Below are 22,732 nucleotides of genomic sequence, written 5' to 3'. Positions count from 1 at the left end.
GTTCTCAATCATACTGTAAGTTTGTCATGGAGATAGTAGTACAGCATGCAGGATATAGTCAATGATTCCTTAACATCTTCCTATATTGACAGATAAGATTTAATAATATGGGTAACTGTTGAATCACTGTATTATATACTTGAAACGAATACAAGATTGTATGTCAACAATACTTCAATAAAGAAAAAAAGGAAAAAAAGAAAATGGGAATCTTGAGACAAATGGCAAATTAGATGACATAATGGGACAATACTATAAATCAACGCTGTCCTGAGCAACCCAGGGCATATGAGAAGTAGCATGGTATTGTGAAGGAGCATGAAATGGGATAGAACAGCTTTAAAGTCCAGGCTCACTATGTAAAACTTGAACAAGCGACCTCTCTCAGACTAGGTGTATTAGGGTTCTCCAGAGAAATAGAACCAATAGGATATATACACACGCTGATTGATTAATCTTGAAAAATTGGCTCATGTGATTGTGGAGGCTGGCAAGTACAAAATTTACAGGGACCCAGGGAAAAATTGATGTTACAGGTGAGTCTGAAGGCATTCTGGAGGCAGAATTCCTTCTTTGTGGGACATTAGTGTTTTCTCTTAAGGTCTTCAACTGATTGGATGAGGTCCATTGACATGGAAGGTAACCTGTTTTATTCAAAGCCTATTGACTTACATGTTAATCACATCTAAAAAAATACCTTGATAGTAACATCTAGACTGGTGTTTGACCAAACAACTGGGTTAGCCTAGCCAAACTGACACATAAAATTAACCCTCACACCTGGTTTCCTCATTTGCCAATTGGGTTGAGAATGTGGCTCACAAAGGTTTAGTACAGTAGTATTTATAAAGCAGTTAGCATAATGTGTTCTCAGAGTAGGCACTCAATGAATATTGGTTTCTTAATCTAGTTTTGTACCCATTAAGACTATAGGACCAACCTTGAAACTTGAATATTTTCCCCCTGCTTATCTTTGCATTTCTGACTAAGACTTCCCTGGCCTCTTGTCTACTTAATGAGACCTGTCAAATCTATCTTACTAACTTTTCTTCAGACTATCCCATTCTTTTCTGTCATTGTCAGTGTTCAAGTCTTCTACTGGGCCATTAAAATTATTTCGTAAGTTGCCTGCTACATTCCATTCTACTTTCCCTCTTCAGATATAAAGAATCACCTAGAACTAATACTAAGTTAATAACATTATTGAATTTGTTCCCTTTTTCCATCCTTACTTTCTTTATTTTTACCATGCCAGATGAAGCCCTTCATAAGTTGTCTTCTACAAAATTTCACAACCTTATCTCCAATTCCGGTTACAATTAGAGTTCCTTGCTATTCTTTTCAAACATTAACAGAGCCTTCTATAGCTTACATGCCTTTGTGCGTGCCATTACCTCTGTGTAGAATAACCCCTGCCCAATACTTCACATTCCTGAATTGATGTCACCCCATGAAGCTTTCCTGGACTCCCTTCCTGGTTCTAGAATACTCATACACTTTCATGTGCAGGTGAACCTGAGCCTTCGAACATTGATACTCCTAAGCTGCCTTTTAGGCAAGGTAATGAATCTATCCATTAGCTGACCAAGGAACCCTTTGAATTGTAGTATAAATTGAATGGCACTCTCTGCCTACAAGCATTTCAGATCTGATGGTATCAATAACATCTTTTTGTATATCAGTTTGTGTATTTATTTGGGTAGAGAGAATGAATGCCTAAGAATTTGGGTCTTTCAGCTGTCTTTTTTTTTTTTTTTTTTTTTTTTTGAGAGGGCATCTCTCATATTTATTGATCAAATGGTTGTTAACAACAATAAAATTCAGTATAGGGGGGTCAATGCTCAATGTACAATCATTAATCCATCTCAAGCCTAATTCTCGTCAGTCTCCAATCTTCTGAAGCATAACGAACAAGTTCTTACATGGTGAACGAATTCTTACAGAGTGAATAAATTCTTACATGGTGAACAGTACAAGGGCAGTCATCACAGAAACTTTCAGCCTTGATCATGCAATATGACCTATAAACCATCAGGTCAAATATGAATATTCATTTGATTTTTGTACTTGATTTATATGTTGATCCCACATTTCTCCTATTATTATTATTATTTTTATTTTTAATAAAATGCTGAAGTGGTAGGTACATGCAAGATAAAGGTAGAAAACACAGTTTAGTGCTGTAAGAAGGCAAATATAGATGATCAGATGATCAGGTGTGTGCCTATGGACTAAGTATTAATCCAGGCTAGACAAGGGCAGCAAGACATCCACGGATGCAGAAGATTTCTCTCAAAGCAGGGGGGGTGAGGTTCTGAGCCTCACCTCTGTTGATCCCCAAATTCTCACCTGATGGCCCCCCTGCGACTGTGCCTGTCTTAGGTTGTTCCTCCCTTGAGGAATCTTACCCGTCTCTGGCTAACCAGTCATCCTCCGGGGCCATACAGGGAAATGTAAAGTTGGTAAGTGAGAGAGAAGCCATATTGTTTGCAAAGGTTAGCTTTTTACTTCTTTGCAGATTTATGCCCTGTGGCTTCTATGCCCAGCACTTGTCTCGAGGTATCTTTACCACCTGGAGGAATTATGATACTCGGTAAATTCGATATGAGGCACGAACTATATTTAAGGTTTGTAATTAGGAAGGAAGAAGAAAAGCTATAGATGTAGTATATGAAGGAAACTTGGGAGGATTGATTATTTCTTTGACATATCTTCTTGTATAGTACCTTAAGTATGTATAGGTTTTAAACTACTAACTAATTTGCACACACATATTAACATAATAGGAATACGGTGACATAAACAAAGCAAATCTATAATTACCAGCCATCTCCAGTGAAGCCAAGAAAACCATTTAGGCACCCTAGGCATTTGTGAAAATTTATCTATGATATGATGGATATTGTCCAACTGTACTTGAACCATCAGACAAATTAAAGCAGCCCATTTCTGGGATCAGTTCACATCCCATATGTTCTTTTAACCATAGATAGTCTATAGTCATGAGATTTTGGGGTGCTACAACTTGCACCCCTCCCAACTCCTGGTTGAGTTCCAACAGTACAGATCCAGTCAAATTCGTTGTCTCACTGTATGCACATGCCAGCCTAGACATCTCCCTCCTCCTTCTTATGACAAGTCCAGGAGACGGTGGGCTGGATGCAGCCACAACCGCAGCATCGTCCGGATCCCTGTGGAGGCTTTTTGATGATCATCCCCCGGCACGAGTCCTCCAGAGAGTGCTGATGCCGGAAGCTCCTCCTCATATCGTATCTTAGTTCATTATCTGGGTATCCAAGCTAGGCCTTGATCTTCTGCGTAGAAACAAACAGACCCTTTGCCCACACTTTGACATGCCCTCTATACCACTGTGCAGAACTCATTGGAGGTCAGCACACAGTAACTGCTTTTTTTTTTTTTTTTTTAATTAAGAGAAAGGAATATTATCAGAAAAGAGTACCTCCATAGTTGATCATCTGACACCCTTTAAGTGATCAACATTAAGGATATTTAAAGCATGCGTTGATCTTTGATTTACCAATAGTTTTATCCTGTTAAGGAGTAATCCCCCTTTTCTTTCTTTCTTTCTTTTTTTTTTTTTTAAATTTTTAATCTACACTTACCTGAAGAATACTATGTTTACTATGCTCTCCCCTATATCAGGTCCCCCCTAACAACCACATTACGGTTACTGTCCATCAGCTTAGCAAAATGTGGTAGAGTCACTACTTGTCCTCTCTGTGTTGTGCAGCCCACCCTCCCCTTTCTCCCTCCCCCCCTTGCATGCTAATCTTAATACCCCCCTTCTTCTTCCCCCCCCTTATCCCTCCCTGCCCACCCATCCTCCCCAGTTCCTTTCCCTTTGGTACCTGTTAGTCCATTTTTGGGTTCTGTAATTCTGCTGCTGTTTTGTTCCTTCAGTTTTTCCTTTGTTCCTATACTCCTCAGATGAGTGAAATCATTTGGTATTTCTCTTTCTCCGCTTGGCTTATTTCACTGAGCATAATACTCTCCAGCTCCATCCATGTTGCTGCAAATGGTTGGATTTTTCCACTTCTTATGGCTGAGTAGTATTCCATTGTGTATATGTACCACATCTTCTTTATCCATTCATCTACAGATGGACATTTAGGTTGCTTCCAATTCTTGGCTATTGTAAATAGTGCTGCGATAAACATAGGAGTGCATCTGTCTTTCTCAAACTTGATTGCTGCGTTCTTAGGGTAAATTCCTAGGAGTGGAATTCCTGGGTCAAATGGTAGGTCTGTTTTGAGCATTTTGATGCACCTCCATACTGCTTTCCACAATGGTTGAACTAATTTACATTCCCACCAGCAGTGTAGGAGGGTTCCCCTTTCTCCACAGCCTTGCCAACATTTGTTGTTGTTTGTCTTTTGGATGGCAGCTATCCTTACTGGTGTGAGGTGATACCTCATTGTAGTTTTAATTTGCATTTCTCTGATAATTAGTGATGTGGAGCATCTTTTCATGTGTCTCTTGGCCATCTGTATTTCTTTTTTGGAGAACTGTCTGTTCAGTTCCTCTGCCCATTTTTTAATTGGGTTATTTGTTTTTTGTTTGTTGAGGCGTGTGAGCTCTTTATATATTCTGGACGTCAAGCCTTTATCAGATCTGTCATTTTCAAATATATTCTCCCATACTGTAGGGTTCCTTTTTGTTCTATTGATGGTGTCTTTCGCTGTACAGAAGCTTTTCAGCTTAATGTAGTCCCACTTGCTCATTTTTGCTGTTGTTTTCCTTGCCCGGGGAGATACGTTCAAGAAGAGATCACTCATGTTTATATCTAAGAGGTTTTTGCCTATGTTTTTTTCCAAGAGTTTAATGGTTTCGTGACTTACATTCAGGTCTTTGATCCATTTTGAGTTTACCTTTGTATATGGGGTTAGACAATGGTCCAGTTTCATTCTCCTACATGTAGCTGTCCAGTTTTGCCAGCACCATCTGTTGAAGAGACTGTCATTTTGCCATTGTATGTCCATGGCTCCTTTATCAAATATTAATTGACCATATATGTTTGGGTTAATTTCTGGGGTCTCTAATCTGTTCCACTGGTCTGTGGCTCTGTTCTTGTGCCAGTACCAAATTGTCTTGATTACTATGGCTTTGTAGTAGAGCTTGAAGTTGGGGAGTGAGATCCCCCCTACTTTATTCTTCTTTTTTAGGATTGCTTTGGCTATTCGGGGTCTTTGGTGTTTCCATATGAATTTTTGAATTATTTGTTCCAATTCATTGAAGAATGTTGCTGGTAATTTGAGAGGGATTGCATCAAATTTGTATATTGCTTTCGGCAGGATGGCCATTTTGACGATATTAATTCTTCCTAGCCATGAGCATGGGATGAGTTTCCATTTATTAGTGTCCCCTTTAATTTCTCTTAAGAGTGACTTGTAGTTTTCAGAGTATAAGTCTTTCACTTCCTTGGTTAGGTTTATTCCTAGGTATTTTATTCTTTTTGATGCAATGGTGAGTGGAATTGTTTTCCTGATTTCTCTTTCTATTGATTCGTTGTTAGTGTATAGGAAAGCTACAGATTTCTGTGTGTTGATTTTGTATCCTGCAACTTTGCTGTATTCCGATATCAGTTCTAGTAGTTTTGGAGTGGAGTCTTTAGGGTTTTTTATGTACAGTATCATATCATCTGCAAATAGTGACAGTTTAACTTCTTCTTTACCAATCTGGATTCCTTGTATTTCTTTGTTTTGTCTGATTGCCGTGGCTAGGACCTCCAGTACTATGTTAAATAACAGTGGGGAGAGTGGGCATCCCTGTCTGGTTCCCGATCTCAGTGGAAATGCTTTCAGCTTCTCGCTGTTCAGTATAATGCTGGCTGTGGGTTTATCATATATGGCCTTTATTATGTTGAGGTACTTGCCCTCTATTCCCATTTTGCTGAGAGTTTTTATCATGAATGGATGTTGAATTTTGTCAAATGCTTTTTCAGCATCTATGGAGATGATCATGTGGTTTTTGTCTTTCTTTTTGTTGATGTGGTGGATGATGTTGATGGATTTTCGAATGTTGTACCATCCTTGCATCCCTGGGATGAACCCCACTTGGTCATGGTGTATGATCCTTTTGATATACTGTTGAATTCTGTTTGCTAATATTTTATTGAGTATTTTTGCATCTACATTCATCAGGGATATTGGTCTGTAATTTTCTTTTTTGGTGGGGTCTTTTCCTGGTTTTGGTATTAGGGTGATGTTGGCTTCATAGAATGAGTTTGGGAGTATTCCCTCTTCTTCTATTTTGTGGAACACTTTAAGGAGAATGGGTATTATGTCTTCTCTGTGTGTCTGATAAAATTCCGAGGTAAATCCGTCCGGCCCCGGGGTTTTGTTCTTGGGTAGTTTTTTGATTACTGTTTCAATTTCTTTGCTTGTAATTGGTTTGTTTAACTTTTGTGTTTCTTCCTTGGTCAGTCTTGGGAGGTTGTATTTTTCTAGGAAGTTGTCCATTTCTTCTAGGTTTTCCAGCTTGTTGGCATATAGGTTTTCATAGTAGTCTTTAATAATTCTTTGTATTTCTGTGGAGTCTGTCGTGATTTTTCCATTCTCATTTCTGATTATGTTGATTTGTGTTGACTCTCTTTTTCTCTTAATAAGTTGGGCTAGAGGCTTATCTATTTTGTTTATTTTCTCAAAGAACCAGCTCTTGGTTTCGTTGATTTTTGCTATTGTTTTATTCTTCTCAATTTTGTTTATTTCTTCTCTGATCTTTATTATGTCCCTCCTTCTGCTGACTTTAGGCCTCATTTGTTCTTCTTTTTCCAGTTTTAATAATTGTGATGTTAGACTATTCATTTGGGATTGTTCTTCCTTCTTCAAGTGTGCCTGGATTGCTATATACTTTCCTCTTAAGACTGCTTTCGCTGCATCCCACAGAAGTTGGGGCTTAGTGTTGTTGTTGTCATTTGTTTCTATATATTCCTTGATCTCTATTTTGATTTGTTCATTGATCCATTGATTATTTAGTAGCATGTTGTTAAGCCTCCATGTGTTTGTGAGCCTTTTTGTTTTCTTTGTAGAATTTATTTCTACTTTCATACCTTTGTGGTCTGAAAAATTGGTTGGTAGAATTTCAATATTGTGGAATTTACTGAGGCTCTTTTTGTGAGCTAGTATGTGGTCTATTCTGGAGAATGTTCCATGTGCACTTGAGAAGAATGTATATCCTGTTGCTTTTGGATGTAAAGTTCTATAGATGTCTATTAGGTCCATCTGTTCTAGTGTGTTGTTCAGTGCCTGTGTGTCTTTACTTATTTTCTGCCCGGTGGATCTATCCTTTGGGGTGAGTGGTGTGTTGAAGTCTCCTACAATGAATGCATTGCAGTCTATTTCCCTCTTTAGTTCTGTTAGTATTTGCTTCACATATGCTGGTGCTCCTGTATTGGGTGCATATATATTTAGAATGGTTATATCCTCTTGTTGGACTAAGCCCTTTATCATTATGTAGTGGCCTTCTTTATCTCTTGTTACTTTCTTTGTTTTGAAGTCTATTTTGTCTGATATTAGTACTGCAACCCCTGCTTTCTTCTCACTGTTGTTTGCCTGAAATATGTTTTTCCATCCCTTGACTTTTAGTCTATGCTTATCTTTGGGTTTAAGGTGAGTTTCTTGTAAGCAGCATATAGATGGGTCTTGCTTTTTTATCCATTCTATTACTCTATGTCTTTTGATTGGTGCATTAAGTCCATTTACATTTAGGGTGACTATTGAAAGATATGTACTTATTGCCATTGCAGGCTTTAGATTCGTGGTTACCAAAGGTTCAAGGTTAGCTTCTTTAGTATCTTACTGCCTAACTTAGCTCGCTTATTGAGCTGTTATATACACTGTCTGGAGAGTCTTTTCTTCTCTCCCTTCTTATTCCTCCTCCTCCATTCTTCATATGTTGTGTGTTTTGTTCTGTGCTCTTTTTAGGGGTGCTCCCATCTAGAGCAGTCCCTGTAGGATGCCCTGTAGAGGTGGTTTGTGGGAAGCAAATTCCCTCAGCTTTTGCTTGTCTGGGAATTGTTTGATCCACCATCATATTTAAATGATAGTCGTGCTGGATATAGTATCCTTGGTTCTAGGCCCTTCTGTTTCATTGCATTAAGTATATCATGCCATTCTCTTCTGGCCTGTAGGGTTTCTGTTGAGAAGTCTGATGTTAGCCTGATTGGTTTTCCTTTATAGGTGACCTTTTTCTCTCTAGCTGCCTTTAAAACTCTTTCCTTGTCCTTGATCCTTGCCATTTTAATTATTATGTGTCTTGGTGTTGTCCTCCTTGGATCCTTTCTGTTGGGGGTTCTGTATAATTCCATGGTCTGTTCGATTATTTCCTCCCCCAGTTTGGGGAAGTTTTCAGCAATTATTTCTTCAAAGACACTTTCTATCCCTTTTCCTCTTTCTTCCTCTTCTGGTATCCCTATAATACGAATGTTTTTCCTTTTGTATTGGTCACATATTTCTCTTAGTGTTGTTTCATTCCTGGAGATCCTTTTATCTCTCTCTATGTCAGCTTCTATACGTTCCTGTTCTCTGGCTTCTATTCCTTCAATGGCCTCTTGCATCTTATCCATTCTGCTTATAAATCCTTCCATGGATTGTTTCACTTCTGTGATCTCTTTCCTGACATCTGTGATCTCCTTCCGGACTTCATCCCACTGCTCTTGCATTTTTCTCTGCATCTCATCCCATTGCTCTTGCATTTTTTTCTGCATCTCTGTCAGCATGTTCATGATTTTTATTTTGAATTCTTTTTCAGGAAGACTAGTTAGGTCTGTCTCCTTCTCAGGTGTTGTCTCTGTGATCTTTGTCTGCCTGTAGTTTTGCCTTTTCATGGTGATAGAGATAGTTTGCAGAGCTGGTACAAGTGACCGCTGGAAGAGCTTCCCTTCTTGTTGGTTTGTAGCCTTTTCCTGGGAGAATAGCGACCTCTAGTGGCTTGTGCTGGGCAGCTGTGCGCAGACAGGGCTTCTGCTTCCTGCCCAGTTGCTTTGGGGTTTATCTCCGCTGTTGATGTGGGCTTGGCCTGGCTGGGGCTGTTCCTCCAAAATGGTGGAGCCCCGTTGGAGGGGGAGCAGCCAGGAGGCTATTTATCTCCGTAAGGGGCCTCTGTGCTCCCTGCTGCCCAGGGGGTTAGAGTGCCCAGAGATCCCCAGGTTCCCTGCTTCTGGTCTAAGTGACCTGTCCTGCCCCTTTAAAATTTCCAAAAAGCACTCTCCAAACCAAAACAACAGCAGCAACAATGAGAGAGGGAACAGAAACAAAGAGAAAAAAAAAAGGAAAAAAAAGGAAAAAACAAGCGATTTTTTTTTTTTTTTTTTATTGTCCTCACGTGCCGGTCCCAGGCACCCGCTCACTGGTCCTGCTGCCCTGTCTCCCTAGCACCAGGGTCCCTGTCCTTTCAAGGCTTCCAAAAAGCACCCACCCACCGGTCCCGCAGGGAAGGAACGCTCAATATTCTTTGTCCTCAGGCACTGGTCCCACGCACCCGCTCACCAGTCCCGCCGCCCTGCCTCCCCAGCACCGGGGTCCCTGTCTCTTCAAGGCTTCCAAAAAGCACTCGGCAAAAAGAGAGAAAAAAAAGGGGAAAAACGCGCAATTTCTTCCGTCCTCAGGTGCTGGTCTCAGGCACCCACCCACCGGTCCCACAGGGAAAAATGCGGGATATTCTTTGTCCTCAGGTGCCGGTCCCAGGCACCCGCTCACCAGTCCCGCCGCCCTGCCTCCCTAGCACTGGGGTCCCCGTCCCTTCAAGGCTTCCAAAAAGCGCTCGCCAAAAAGAGAAAAAAAAAAAAAAAAGGGGAAAAACGCGCGACCTCCTCCGTCCTCAGGCACCGGTCTCAGGCACCCGCCCCCAGGTCTCGCAGGGAGAAACGCGGGATATTCTTTGTCCTCCGGCGCCGTTCCCAGGCACCTCCTCACCGGTCCCGCCACCCTGCCTCCCCAGCAACGGGGGCCCGTCCCTCTAAGGCTTCCAAAAAGCGCTCGCCAAAAAAAAAAAAAAAAAAAACCGCTCCGGTTTCTCTCCACCCGCCGGGAGCCGGGGGGAGGGGCGCTCGGGTCCCGCCGGGCTGGGGCTTGTATCTTACCCCCTTCACAAGGCGCTGGGTTCTTGCAGGTGTGGATGTGGTCTGGATGTTGTCCTGTGTCCTGTGGTCTCTATTTTAGGAAGATTTTTCTTTGTTATATTTTCATAGCTCTATGTGTTTTTGGGAGGAGATTTCCACTGCTCTACTCACGCCGCCATCTTGGCTCCGCCCCCCCTTTCAGCTGTCTTTAACCAAAGCATTTCACCCCAATTTGTTACGTGTTGGGTTTCTGGGTAAAATTTTGCATGAGGAAGAGTTCTAATGTCAAATATAATTTAAAAATTCTTGTTTTATTTCTTGTTTGCTTGATTCTCTTTAGTAATCCATATGGCTGCCTTTATTCACTACCCTTGCCAGAGAAACAAAACCAAATTTTTTGAAATCAAGGATGTTTTAATTTTATTTATCTTTGTTTCTCAGATCATTTGAATGAATTTGAATGCAACAATACAAGTTACTGAATAGCATTTAATATTTATTTATTTATTTATTTTAGTTATCGAGTGGGAATCCTGTATATGAAAAATACTATAGACAGGTAAGATTTTTATTTCTTTGTCTTTCTAGATTGAATATAAGATATACTTTTAATTCTTGATTGTATTCATGCAGATTACCAGCCAACTGAATAAATAAACTCCTGCTTTGAGTACATAATGCTTACATGAGCTTTCAAAAACATGAAGGAAAGATAATTAAGCCTGAATACTTAGTTGTCTTATATATCTATATCTATCTTTAAAAATCTGTAAACATTAGATGTATTCATCAGATAAAAATATCCAAATTAATTTATAAGCCAAATAGGAATTACTGTTATGTTGTTTATAAGACTTATTAAAGTTTAATTTTCGCAAAGTTAAAACCATGACTATCATACAAGTATAAAATGAACATGTGTCAAGGATTTTATTCAACTCATTCATTATTGAGAGAATAAGATATAAAACTGAAAATATGAATTACAGAGATTTATATTCTCCACCAGACAAAATTCACATCATTGGTATGGACAGGAATCATTTACATGCTATCCATTTTCTGTAATTTAACTTCTAACCCTACAGGATGTAAAATAGCCTCAGCAATGGAAAGTCAGTCAAGGGTGCATTTATAGATCAGCTAATCTTCTGAGGCAATCTTGTTTGCCTATTTCCAAATATTGAATCAGTTTTCTGTAAAGTTGCCTCACCTTGTGATCATGATTACAGAAAAGGCTAGTCTCATTGAATTTAATCTGTCTGTTTATATAGTTGCAAAAAGTATTGGCGAACCATTGAAGCACCTCTTGGTATGACTTCCAAATCTAGAGCCATACACTCACTATTTAACAACTTCTAAGGCTAGAGAATTCATTTCTGCCTGAAATTTCTAAAGAATGTCAGATTATACTTTTTAAACCTTTTGTTATTTGTTCTTCTATCTTGAGGCTAGGACCAAACCGTAGGAATTCTCTTCCCCACATTTTACCTGCAGTATATATAAATTAGAGTAAGTTTGTCTCATCCAAGATTTCTCGTATCTGCTAAGGTTCCTAGCCTACGAAGTGACCTTGCTTCACTGCCTGAGAGGCTGGGACCTTATAAAGCAGGTTTCTTGTCAGTTTTCTTGGGAGGTCTTTGTAGACATCACCTTCACATAAAGTCAATCCTTTTTCCTTAGTAGTGGCTTGTTCTATCTTAGTCATTTTCAAATGAGGCCTTGTTTTGCACAATTAGTGGACTCAATTATATCCTGATAAATAAGAGAACAAATTGTTATTGAACCTACATAATAACTATATTGCCATAAAAAGTAAGGACACTCAGTTAAAAGGATTTTTTTTGAATTCAGATGCCATTGAAAACTGTTTCATTCAGTTTACAAAAGCAGAGCCCACTAAACTGAGAGTTAGAGACAGTGTAAGAAGAAAAAAGGCTTTTACACCTATCCATTAAAATATAGAACATTAAAAATAATACCAACAATATTCCAAGTAAATAACTATAAATTTTACTCAACAGTTCACTCAGTTCTGTGTAATTCAAGCTGCAGTTCTTGTTCTCCTACATCTCAGGACAGGAGCCTGCTTTCGTGAAAAAATCTACTACCAAACTGCGTAGACTTGGAAATTCTGAGTCTGCCAGTACAGTCTACAGTTTTGTAGACCCTGGTTACTGAAAGTTGTCTAAGTAATGTCAGTTCAGAAGTCTTTACCCAAAAGTCTGTTTTTTAGTTGTCATAATTCAGAGTAGGTGGTATGGTACTTTCCATGAGGCTCTGAGACTGCCTTTCTTTGTTGAAGATACAGATTGTAGTCTGCAGCTTATGGCAGAGCCTTTAGGCAAGCATGAAAATACAACAGAAACTGATTGGAGATGACAGATTAAATGGCTGTGTTTATTGTAGTAACCATAAGAATGGAAGATCGTAAAATTCTTTATTGGCGTACAGTACATAAACATTTCATAAAATTTAATTAGTGTTTTTCTGAGTGCCTCTGTATTTAGGCTATACTGTGGGCAAGTGTTCCTTTTTTCACCCACCCTGGTCCAGGAATGGGCAAAGAAAAGGAGTTCTAGAGAATTCTGGAGACACATTTGCCAACCCTTTTTGTACTTCCCTATTACCCCAAATTTGGATTGGGCAATTCTTTCTTTTTTGCCGAGTGCCTGATTTATCCTGTGTTCTAGAACTTGAAAGAAAGGATTTCTCTTTTGCTTCTTTGCTTGGATTGGCCTGTCTGGAATGTTTTGTACATGTATATAGCACACTTAATCTTTTAACTAACCTGGAAAAACAGCTAGCATACAGGTATCTTAGCATCATGTTATCTTTCCCATGACTTTCTAAAATTTACTTTTCATTTTTCCAAGTAGAACTTTAGGAAATCTTTACAGAAGTGAGAGTCGCTATTTTTTTGAACTGTTTTCCTGCTCTTCATTATCTCATTCTGCCTTAAAGGAAGGTCTCCATTAATTAAAATGATGTTTCCCTTGATGTGCTTTAGAAACTAAACAGTTTTAAAAATGGTTTTTTAAGTTTATTACGGGATCACGGCTGGTTCTAGAGGTGATATTGCTTTTGCTTTTTTTTTCCTTTAGTGTTGCAGTTTCTAAGAGTCAGCATAAAAGCAGAAGTTAATGATTTAAAGATGTTTGAAAAAACATGATATATGCAGCTGTGCACATTTGCTAGAAGACCTCTCAAGGAAACGCTGCTCTTTTCTTCCTATTGCCATTAAAGTTTATTGGAATTTAAATGGCAACTGTAGAAGACTTGGAGTCAGAAGATATGTGTTAATCTTATGACTCTGCTAATTTGCTGTATTTCCTCTGAGCTTCAAATTTCTCATTTGTGTAATGGGTGTGATAAAAAAGACTTTGTAAATTGCCAATGCTGTCAAGGTGTACTCTATATGGCTCTCCACATATTCCTTGGCCTTTGTTGCTCAAAGGATTCCCACTCCCTTTTCGAAAAAAGGCAGTTTCAGATCACAGGGAGGAAGGCAGATAAATGATGAAAATTTGTCTTTGGGTTTATTGTTAATTTACAGTTTGTCTCTTTTCAGGTTGATACAGGCAATGCTGGAAGAGTATTAGCTTCTGATGCTGCTGTTTTCCTGAAAAAATCAGGGCTTCCGGACTTGATACTTGGGAAGGTAGTATTTGTTCATTATAGCAAGATTATAATGAATATTTAGTAGTATTGATAAATTGGATGCAAATTCAGAAAGATACCATCAAGAAACTTAGAAGTTATAACTGAGTCATAAATCAGTTACAGTGATGTGATGGAGGGAACTTGGAGTCTAGTGATTTACCCTTTTGAAAAGTAAGGTGTTTTTCAGATTTTTAGAAAACACTACTCTTTAGTAGGAGGAAATGAGGAAATAATAGTACATTTGGGTATTGTGGGGAAAAACAGTGCAGACTGGGAACTTGCACCCACTCAGAGACTTGGCTCTATCCCTACTTCCTCTATTGTAACTGTCTCTAAATGTGTTTAATATGTGGTGAATAGAGTGGGGGATGAGAGACTTAGGACAGAGCTCAAAGAGGTGGAAAGTCCCTGTCCTGAACTGATCTCCTGGTGACTCCCTATATATGACATTGTTATGTATTCAAGCCCCGAAAAATGATCATTATGATAATTTATTCACAAATAAATATTGGCTATTTCAACGTGCCCATAAGAAATAAAATATCTAAAATCAAGGTAGTATGTTTTAGCAGAAAGAGCATTGGATTTGGAGTGAGAGCTTGGGTTAGCGGAGGAAGCGTCAGACTGGAAGTCATAGCCTGGGTTTAAGTTCTTCCTCTGGTGCCTTGGATGTTCCCGAGGAAGCACTTCTCGCTGAACCTGAGCGTATTTATGTAGGGTTGCACTAAATGATCTTTAAAGTTTCTTTCTTCTTTTAATTCTTCTTAAATCTGACTACCAAGAGGTTATAAATTACAGGGATTTAATTTATATTTAAGATGATTTTTGTTTAAAATACAGGTTGATACTATTGTTTTCTCTAAATTTCAGATTTGGGATTTAGCTGACACAGATGGCAAAGGTATCCTGAACAAACAAGTAAGATTCAGAGATTCATATGAAAAGTTTTTGAATGATTCAGAATGAAAAATAGCCAGCAGTTTTATGTAGTTTTAGACTAAGTTTTAGACTAATTCTCACCAACATTAGGGTTTTGCAAGGGCAAGTGTTTCAAGAATGAAAATATTTCCAATCAGTAGACATTTAAGTAGCTAATTCCCAAGATTAGTGTTAGTTTGGTGACATAGTTGTCCTGCAGTATCTTAGTCTGTACGGGCTACTCTAAGAAAGTATTGCAAACTGGATGACTTACAAACAGCAGAAATTTATGGCTCACAATTCTGGAGGCTAGAAGTCTGAGACCAGGTTTCCAACGTGGTTGGGTGAGGGTGCTCTTCCAGGTTGCAGACTTCTTGTAGCCTCACATGTTAGAAGGGGCTAGGGATCTCTCTGGACCCTCTTTTATAAGGCATTAATCCCATTTATGAGGGCCCCACCCTGATGACTTAAGCGCCTCCCAAAGGCCCTACCTCCTACCACCATTATTTTTGGGGGTTAGGATTTCAACATGTGAATTTTGGGGGGACACATTCAAACAATAATAAAGAATTAATTTTTCTCATTCAGAGAGACTTTACTCCATGTAACTTACTAATTTCTTACATATACAGGGTTATAAATAGAAGTGGATTTTATTAGTTAAGTGATAAGATGGTATTACCTTGTACATTTGAAAGGAAGCTCTTAGCAATCAAACCTGAGTATTCTGGTCTAGGTCTTAACTCTGACATGTAAACTGAAAAATGATTTATAGGCCAGAAGTAAACCCCAGAAATACATGAAAGTGGTTAAGATGTTGGATACTGTCAGTGTACTTCCACGTTCTGCTCATTGGGGATTAATTTCAGAGTTCTACAAAGTTGAATTCAAACTTGCTACATGTTGACACATTGGCTGAGCACTGCTATGCAAAGCTAATTCCCCCTTATGGATGGATAATTGAAGCAGGATCAAATGCCAAAAGTCAGAATACTGAGTCTTTCAATTACGATTTCAGGGCTAGATTGTAGTCCCCATTGAAGCTTCTGGGAAGAAGGGCCAGTTTGGTCCACTGAGACAAAAGGAAGACTAAATTCATATGGGCATCCAGGGTGCTCTGTACTCAGTCAGCAAATGTTTGTTGAGGATCTGTTTTGAGAAAGGCTTCAGAAATACAAGAGGTGAACATGATAGATTTCCCTATCTTCATGAGTTTATGGTATGATAATTCTTCACTGATATTCCTGGGCTTTGGATGTTGAGTTTGTCTTCATTTTATCCAGGTGGCCGGATTTATATGCCTGTAGTTAAACTTTGATATTGGCATTGGAGGAATAGATGCTTTTTTGAATTAACGTATGAAAGAAAGAAAATAGGCCAATACTTACTGAGTTTTTATGTGCCAAAAATGACAGCAGGTGCTTTCTTCCTAAAGTATTTTTATTTTGTTTGTCATAATACGTTGCAAGGTAGGTATTAGCCCCCCTTTTATAGAAGTTTTCTTTAATTTGCCCATGGCCTCACAGCTTTAAGAAGAAAAACTAGAATTCAGTGCAGTACTATTTCACATTAGAGCCCATCCATACTATGGGAGTGGACCCTGATTCAATTAAGAATAATTGAATCTCACATAGAATGAGAAGAGAAAGAGGCTAATGTTGGAATATTTAAAATAGCATTTAAAAGTTGGAGGATGCACTGACTCCAATAGAAGCAAATTGAAAGGTCAAAGGAGAACTAGGAGAGTTTTATGAAGCTGTGTTGGTGTAGGAGAGCTACAAGGAGGATCATACTGTCCAGGTAGCAGAAAGAACAAGTTGGATGAGGCTTATTAAAAAAGAGTATTGTATTTGGTAGCTAGGAGGTTATTTGTTACATAGGCAGTAGTTTCTCTAGCTACTGGTGAGAATTGAAGTGAGATTTCATAGAAGCTTATGGAGTGAATGAAAAGAGAAAGGGAGATCTTGAAAGAGCATTTTTCAAGGAATTTATGAGTGAAACCAAGGTATTGTGTAAAGCAGACAACTTGTGAGGTTCCAAGAATAAGGTTAGGAATTGGTTAAGAAGGGTGTAGATGAGAATAGATCTCAGAAAAGTAATGAAGGGTTGATTGTGTCAACAGCTATACTAGAATATTGACAAGTTGCAAGTGATGATAACTGGAGAAAGGCTTTTGTTATGTCTATTCCCAGACCTGACTTTAATTCAAAACAGCTGAAAAACAGTTGGCTTCAACATCTTTGAATTTATCAAATTTTAGACTGAGGCTTCAAATGCCAAAAAATCCAAGGACCTTTGGGAGAGATTTACAAGTATTTTGAAGTCAAGGAGTTATATAATTGTTTTAGATGCTACAATGTTACTCTCTGTAGCTTTTCTAGAATAGCAATGATTGAGTCTCATGAATGATTGATCCAGTTCCAAAATTTTTAATCTTAAATCCAGAGATGACTTCTGATAATGTCTAGGTATTATTTTCTTCTAGGTTTTTTCTCAGGTTTTTTTCCTTACTTAAATGATAAAAAGCATTTCTTAACATTATTAAATATTCTTTAAAGCATGATTATTAATTTTATGTATTTCTGTTAACTCTCACAGTTTAAGTATTTTCCCATTTTATATTGACATTTTTGTTGTTTATAATGTTAAGAACATCTTTGTAAATAGATCTCTCATCAATTTTAAAGCAAGTATTTTTCCAGCAAATGTGCTGTTGTATTTGTTGCTACTTAAAAAGTAATTGTGAATTGTTTTATATATTCAGATTTGAAGTATGTATGTAGACAGGTGGGTGGATGGATGGATGGATAGACAATGCTCTTAACATTCATACTCTTCTTTGTCAGGAATTCTTCATTGCTTTGCGTCTTGTGGCATGTGCCCAGAATGGATTGGAGGTTTCACTGAACAGCTTGAACTTGGCTGTTCCTCCACCACGATTTGTAAGACATACTTCTAAATTTAAACTGATTTGAAATACCACCTCAGTTGTGTGCTGCATTCTCATATGGATTTTGGTTTCTTTCTGGGTTTTCTTGTTCTTACCCATTGCTATATCTGTGATCCATATGCTGATCTTACATTGTTTTAATTATCATGTTTTGTAATTCTACATCTGATAGGGCTAGTCTTCCCCACTCCTTTTTGCATAAGTTTCATTGCTCATCTTGCTTGTTTTCAAATTCAGTACTTTAAAAGTATTTGATCTGAGTATTATTAATTTAACATCAGTTTTGAGAATTTCTGCACTTCTAAGTTTAGGCATGTAGCCAGAAGATTATTTTAGGAATTTGTTGCCTAACTATATTATTACACTATTTTTTCAAATATATTCATCTGTCTGTACAAGCAGATAAACTTAATAACTTGGGCATGCTGTTAATAGGTTCATGTACTTGTAACTTAGAAACCTTAAATTGGGTTCTTGTTCTACTTTCTTTAAATAATGTTGTAAAACAGTGTCCTGTCTGTGTGCCTTGAGATCCAACATTTTGTATGAACATATTTGAATCTGTAAACCACTTTTTCTTCATTGTTTATTGATTTGAGAATTTCAAGCCATCCTGTGCTATATTTGTCTTTTTAGCATGATACCAGTAGTCCTTTGCTCATCAGTGGAACCTCTGTAGCTGAGCTCCCATGGGCTGTAAAAGTAAGTAAACTTGGTAACTATTCTCTCTTTACCCCTGCTTTGCTTCCTACCCACATAATCCTCTCCCCCTACTTCTAAAATGTATTGCACTCTGCACTAGACTTTCATTTTTACCATAAAGGAAATACCCGAAATCTTTTAAGGGATCTTACAGCTCTGTCAGTCATTTTTGTGACAATTAGTATGGCTTAATCTCATTTCTGTTAATAGTATATTCTAAACATGGTGATTTCATGATCCTATACTAACTAAAGTATTTGATGGATAGGTAGATTGCCCCACTGGCATCATTTTTGTTATTAAGTTATTATTGATATACACTCTTAATTAAGGTTTCACATGAAAAACAATGTGGTTACTACATTCACCCATATTATCGAGACCCCTCTTACCGCATTGCAGTCACTGTCCATCAGTGTAGTAAGATGGCATCATTTCTTGTTTGAAAATTCTATTTAACTATTTTCTTTATGGCTCTAAAACAATACTTTATGGAATCTTTTTCAAAAATGGGCATTTTGCATTATAGTTATTTGGAGGCATCACACTGGTTATAGCTATTTTATCCAATTAAAAAAATTATAATTTAAAACAGTATTACAATACAGCAGATCAAATGACCTTTAATAATACGTGTAGTTTTGTCAGAAAGCCATTTGGCTTGTCCATGTGTGCTGTTGTGCTATCAGCTAATTTTGAAAAGTATAGGGATTTGGTCTTCCTTCACCTGGCAAGTCTTGAAGAATATTTTTTTCTATTATTCAAGCATTTTTCCAGGATTTGAGGAAATGTGTTATTATTGAATAAAAAAAGAAATCTTGCTTTGGGGAAAAATGGGGGAAATTTGATGTTTATTCTTATGGCAGTGATTTTCATTCAAAAATCTGAGTTTGAAATGTAATTAACACCATGTCTAGAAAGTCATAGAAGGTCACCAATTAGCTCTGTGTTCTTTTGAAAGTTACTTCCTTACTGTGAGTCTGTTCAAGTGAGGGGGTTCAATTAGATGCTCTTATCAAAAGCTCTTCTATCACTAAAATCTTTTGATACTAATTTAATGCAGAAAAGCAAAGTATTCCAGCTACAAAAGGAATGGAGGGATTCTGGACTCGAGTGGAATCTTTTAAATTTCTATTTACTGTAATGTATTTAGGTGAAAGTGAAAAATGTTTTTTAAACAATAGTTTTAAAAAATATTGTCCATTCTTTTGAGGACTTAATTTTTATATATGCAGTTAAATCTTTTCACCATTACTTAACTTGGGACCTTTTTTGTATTATAGTCTGAAGATAAGGCCAAATATGATGCCATTTTTGATAGTTTAAAGCCAGTGAATGGATTTCTGTCTGGTGATAAAGTGAAACCAGTATTGCTCAACTCTAAATTACCTGTGGATATCCTTGGAAGAGTAAGATATTATTAAATTCTCAATGTGATTTTTATGTATCTTGATTTTATATCTACCAGGAGCACTTATAGCTCTTTGTTAAAAAATGCACAGATCATATTTTGAAGTTGTAGTGTTACAGAATTGTGTATTGACTTAATATGCAAAATTACTGCCAATTTATTTCTTTACTTGGTTATTACCTCTAAAATACAAGTGTTTGAAATGAACTATATAGGTAAGCCCCTTACATAGGTCCTTTTTTCTTTGTCCTATATGCTCTGACCTCTTTTTCCGTGACTTCATTTCCAGAGACCATCAGTATTTTCCATCTGCCACATACCTCATGGCTGTATTATGGGGCTTTGTCATAAGGGATGGTTTCATCTCTGAAATAATAAATTCTACTCTCTAAATAGAACTTCCTATCTTCCTAGAGCTTTTTCCTAGATATTTGCAAGACTAATTTTTTTATTTCATTAAGACCTTTAAGTCTCAGACTCCTTTACTTTCCCCATCTTTTGAATTTACTTTTTTCCTCATCCAACTTGGATTTTTTGGTCCACAGTTTCATGTCAGTATCCTTAGATCTCTTTTCCATGTTTTCTAATTTCTCTCCTGCCTGGTGAAAATCCAGCTTTGTATGAAGCTAATTATTTGCCTTTTCTGTGGTTGCATATGGACTACTGAGAAAGTCTAGTAAGATTGGTATCATAATTTGATGATCATCAACTCAAGATGGGCTTTCCCTACTGCTAGACATTCTTGTGCTATTTCCATAGTGATTGCTCTTTACTCCCCCTTCATATTTCAAACCTTGTCTACTCTCACTCTCATTAAATCTCCAACACTTCCTTTAACCCTTGCTTAGTCAGACTACGTAGGGTTTAATCCTGGCAGTGCCATTTCTTAGCTATGTGATCTTGGCAAATCATTAGAAAACCATGTCTCAGTATCTGATCTTTAAAATGAGCATGATTCCCAGTTTATAAGGGTTGTAAAGATCAAGTGTGATAATGTATGTAAAGTACTTAGCACAGTGCTTGGTACATACTCTTTGACTGCTAGCTGCCATGGTGATGATGGTAATGATAATAACTTACACCATATCACCAGTAGAAGTACTACTAAATCAGTGTTTTATAGGCTAGGTGCTCAATAAATATTAATTAAAAAGCTGCTTTTCAGTATTGTTCCTCACTAATCATTTCTCCACTGTGTGGTCAGTGTGAGATTGCTAAACTATAAATAAAGTCCTGTTTTTTTCTTTCTTTCTTTCTTTTTTTTTTGCTTAAAACTAAACTACTTAGTAGCTTCTCATTGCACTTAAGACAGAGTCCAAACTCTTTTCAAGGCATTTAATGACCAGGGGCTTTCTTATCTCCACTCCTCGCTCTCATCAGTATATTTTCTTTTCCTGCCCTAAGTACATTTTTGTTGAATGACTTAAATATATTCTTTTCAAAGGTTTAACATAGTTTTAGAGCTGGTCTGTTTTAAATTTAGACATAACCTACCAAGACCTTATAGATGTTATTTTTTTCTTTGTAGGCCCTGGTTATTAGCTAGTTAGTGATTATTACAATATTCATTGGTTATTTCTTTTAGTTGATTAGATATTCTGTAGTATAGGGAAACCAATAATGGACTTTAATTGGAAGTCTTCACATTGAAAATGGATTCTGTTACTTAGTAGTAGTTGCATGATACTAGATAAGTCATATAGCCTCATGTCTAAAACAGGATTGATAGGACCATATGCAGTTGTTACATGAATTATTTGAGATGATGCTTGTGAATAAGCATTGTAGTTGTTTTCTTACTTGAAAGGAACAAAATATTTTCTTTAAAAATTTGTAAAGGAATTATTTAAAAAATACTTGGCTTTAACGATTATGACCCTTTTTAACAGTAATGTTAATATAGCATATAATATAGTAGTGATGTAATTAAATGATCAGCATAATTGAAATTTATCAGAGAAATAAATATTATAATGTTTAGGGAAATTTTTTCCCTCATATGTATTTCGTCTTTACAAGTAAAACATGAGATAAAAGAAAATTAATCTTTCTAATTTCTTTTCTTTTTCAGGTTTGGGAGTTGAGTGATATTGACCATGATGGAATGCTTGACAGGGATGAGTTTGCAGTTGTAAGTGACTTCATTCTCTTTAAGTCTTAAACATCTTAATGGTCTTCTCAGGTGAAAATTGCCCCTTTTAGTTCATGCTTAGAGGAAAACTGTATTTCCTAAGATCGTTGATATGAATATTTTTACCTAGGATTTATAGGTAGTCAATAAATACTTTTTAACAAATGGATAATAGAAAATGTATGCTTTGCTATGTTCATTTTATTTGACTTTAAGGTACCTAGGAATAAATGCTTCGGATAATGCACTGTAAAGATGTTGAATGATAGTACTTTTCTGTCCCAGCCATCTCAGTATCTGTTTCTGCTATGGAATAATTTTACTTCAAATATACCCCCTAATTTTCATATTTATTTCATTAAAGAAAAACATGAATAACACTTTAGTTCCACTTCATGTAGGAAGACAGAGAAAGTTTTGATGTCCTCTCTGAAAATATGTTACCTTTATTAATTGGATAGTTAATTTCAAATAGAGTTGTATTAATTTCTACCTTAATTAAAGATTAGATAAAAACTCTGCTATGATAGAGAAGACAAGTAGTGACTCTGTGGCATCTTACTACACTGATGGACAGTGACTTCAATGGGGCATGGGGGGGTACTTGATAATATGGGTGAATATAGTAACCACAGTGTTTTTCATGTGAAACCTTCATAAGAGTGTATATCAACAATACCTTAGTAAAAAAGTCACTTATTAAAAAAAAACAAAACAAAACTCTGATGTGAACTCATGAATGGTACCTCTTTCACCTCTTATTTAGAAATTAGTCTGTTCAAATATTCTCTTCATTTTGCTAAGGAATTGTCCATTTCTTTGGCTTTCAAACTTGCATTATTACTTCACTATCTTCATTTTGAATTTGTGCTCCTTTCT

The 22,732-nt window shown here is 37.1% G+C and overlaps 1 protein-coding gene across 3 annotated transcripts in view; it reads left to right on the top strand.

The window, feature by feature from the left end:
• Window positions 1-22,732, top strand: part of EPS15 (epidermal growth factor receptor pathway substrate 15) — a 163,027-nt gene that overhangs the window by 40,523 nt on the left and 99,772 nt on the right. For 2 of the 3 annotated variants that reach the window (XM_037021847.2, XM_037021845.2), the window contains exons 2-8: window positions 10,596-10,637; window positions 13,650-13,739; window positions 14,612-14,659; window positions 17,506-17,601; window positions 18,246-18,311; window positions 19,595-19,720; window positions 21,794-21,853. In XM_037021847.2, the coding sequence (XP_036877742.1) occupies window positions 10,596-10,637; window positions 13,650-13,739; window positions 14,612-14,659; window positions 17,506-17,601; window positions 18,246-18,311; window positions 19,595-19,720; window positions 21,794-21,853 (528 nt within the window). The remainder of the gene's footprint in view (window positions 1-10,595; window positions 10,638-13,649; window positions 13,740-14,611; window positions 14,660-17,505; window positions 17,602-18,245; window positions 18,312-19,594; window positions 19,721-21,793; window positions 21,854-22,732) is intronic. The other variant, XM_073233918.1, reaches the window with a different exon arrangement.

This window comes from Manis javanica, chromosome 4 (assembly GCF_040802235.1).
Source record: "Manis javanica isolate MJ-LG chromosome 4, MJ_LKY, whole genome shotgun sequence".
Taxonomy (NCBI): domain Eukaryota; kingdom Metazoa; phylum Chordata; class Mammalia; order Pholidota; family Manidae; genus Manis; species Manis javanica.
This window is presented reverse-complemented; position numbering and strand designations above follow the sequence as displayed.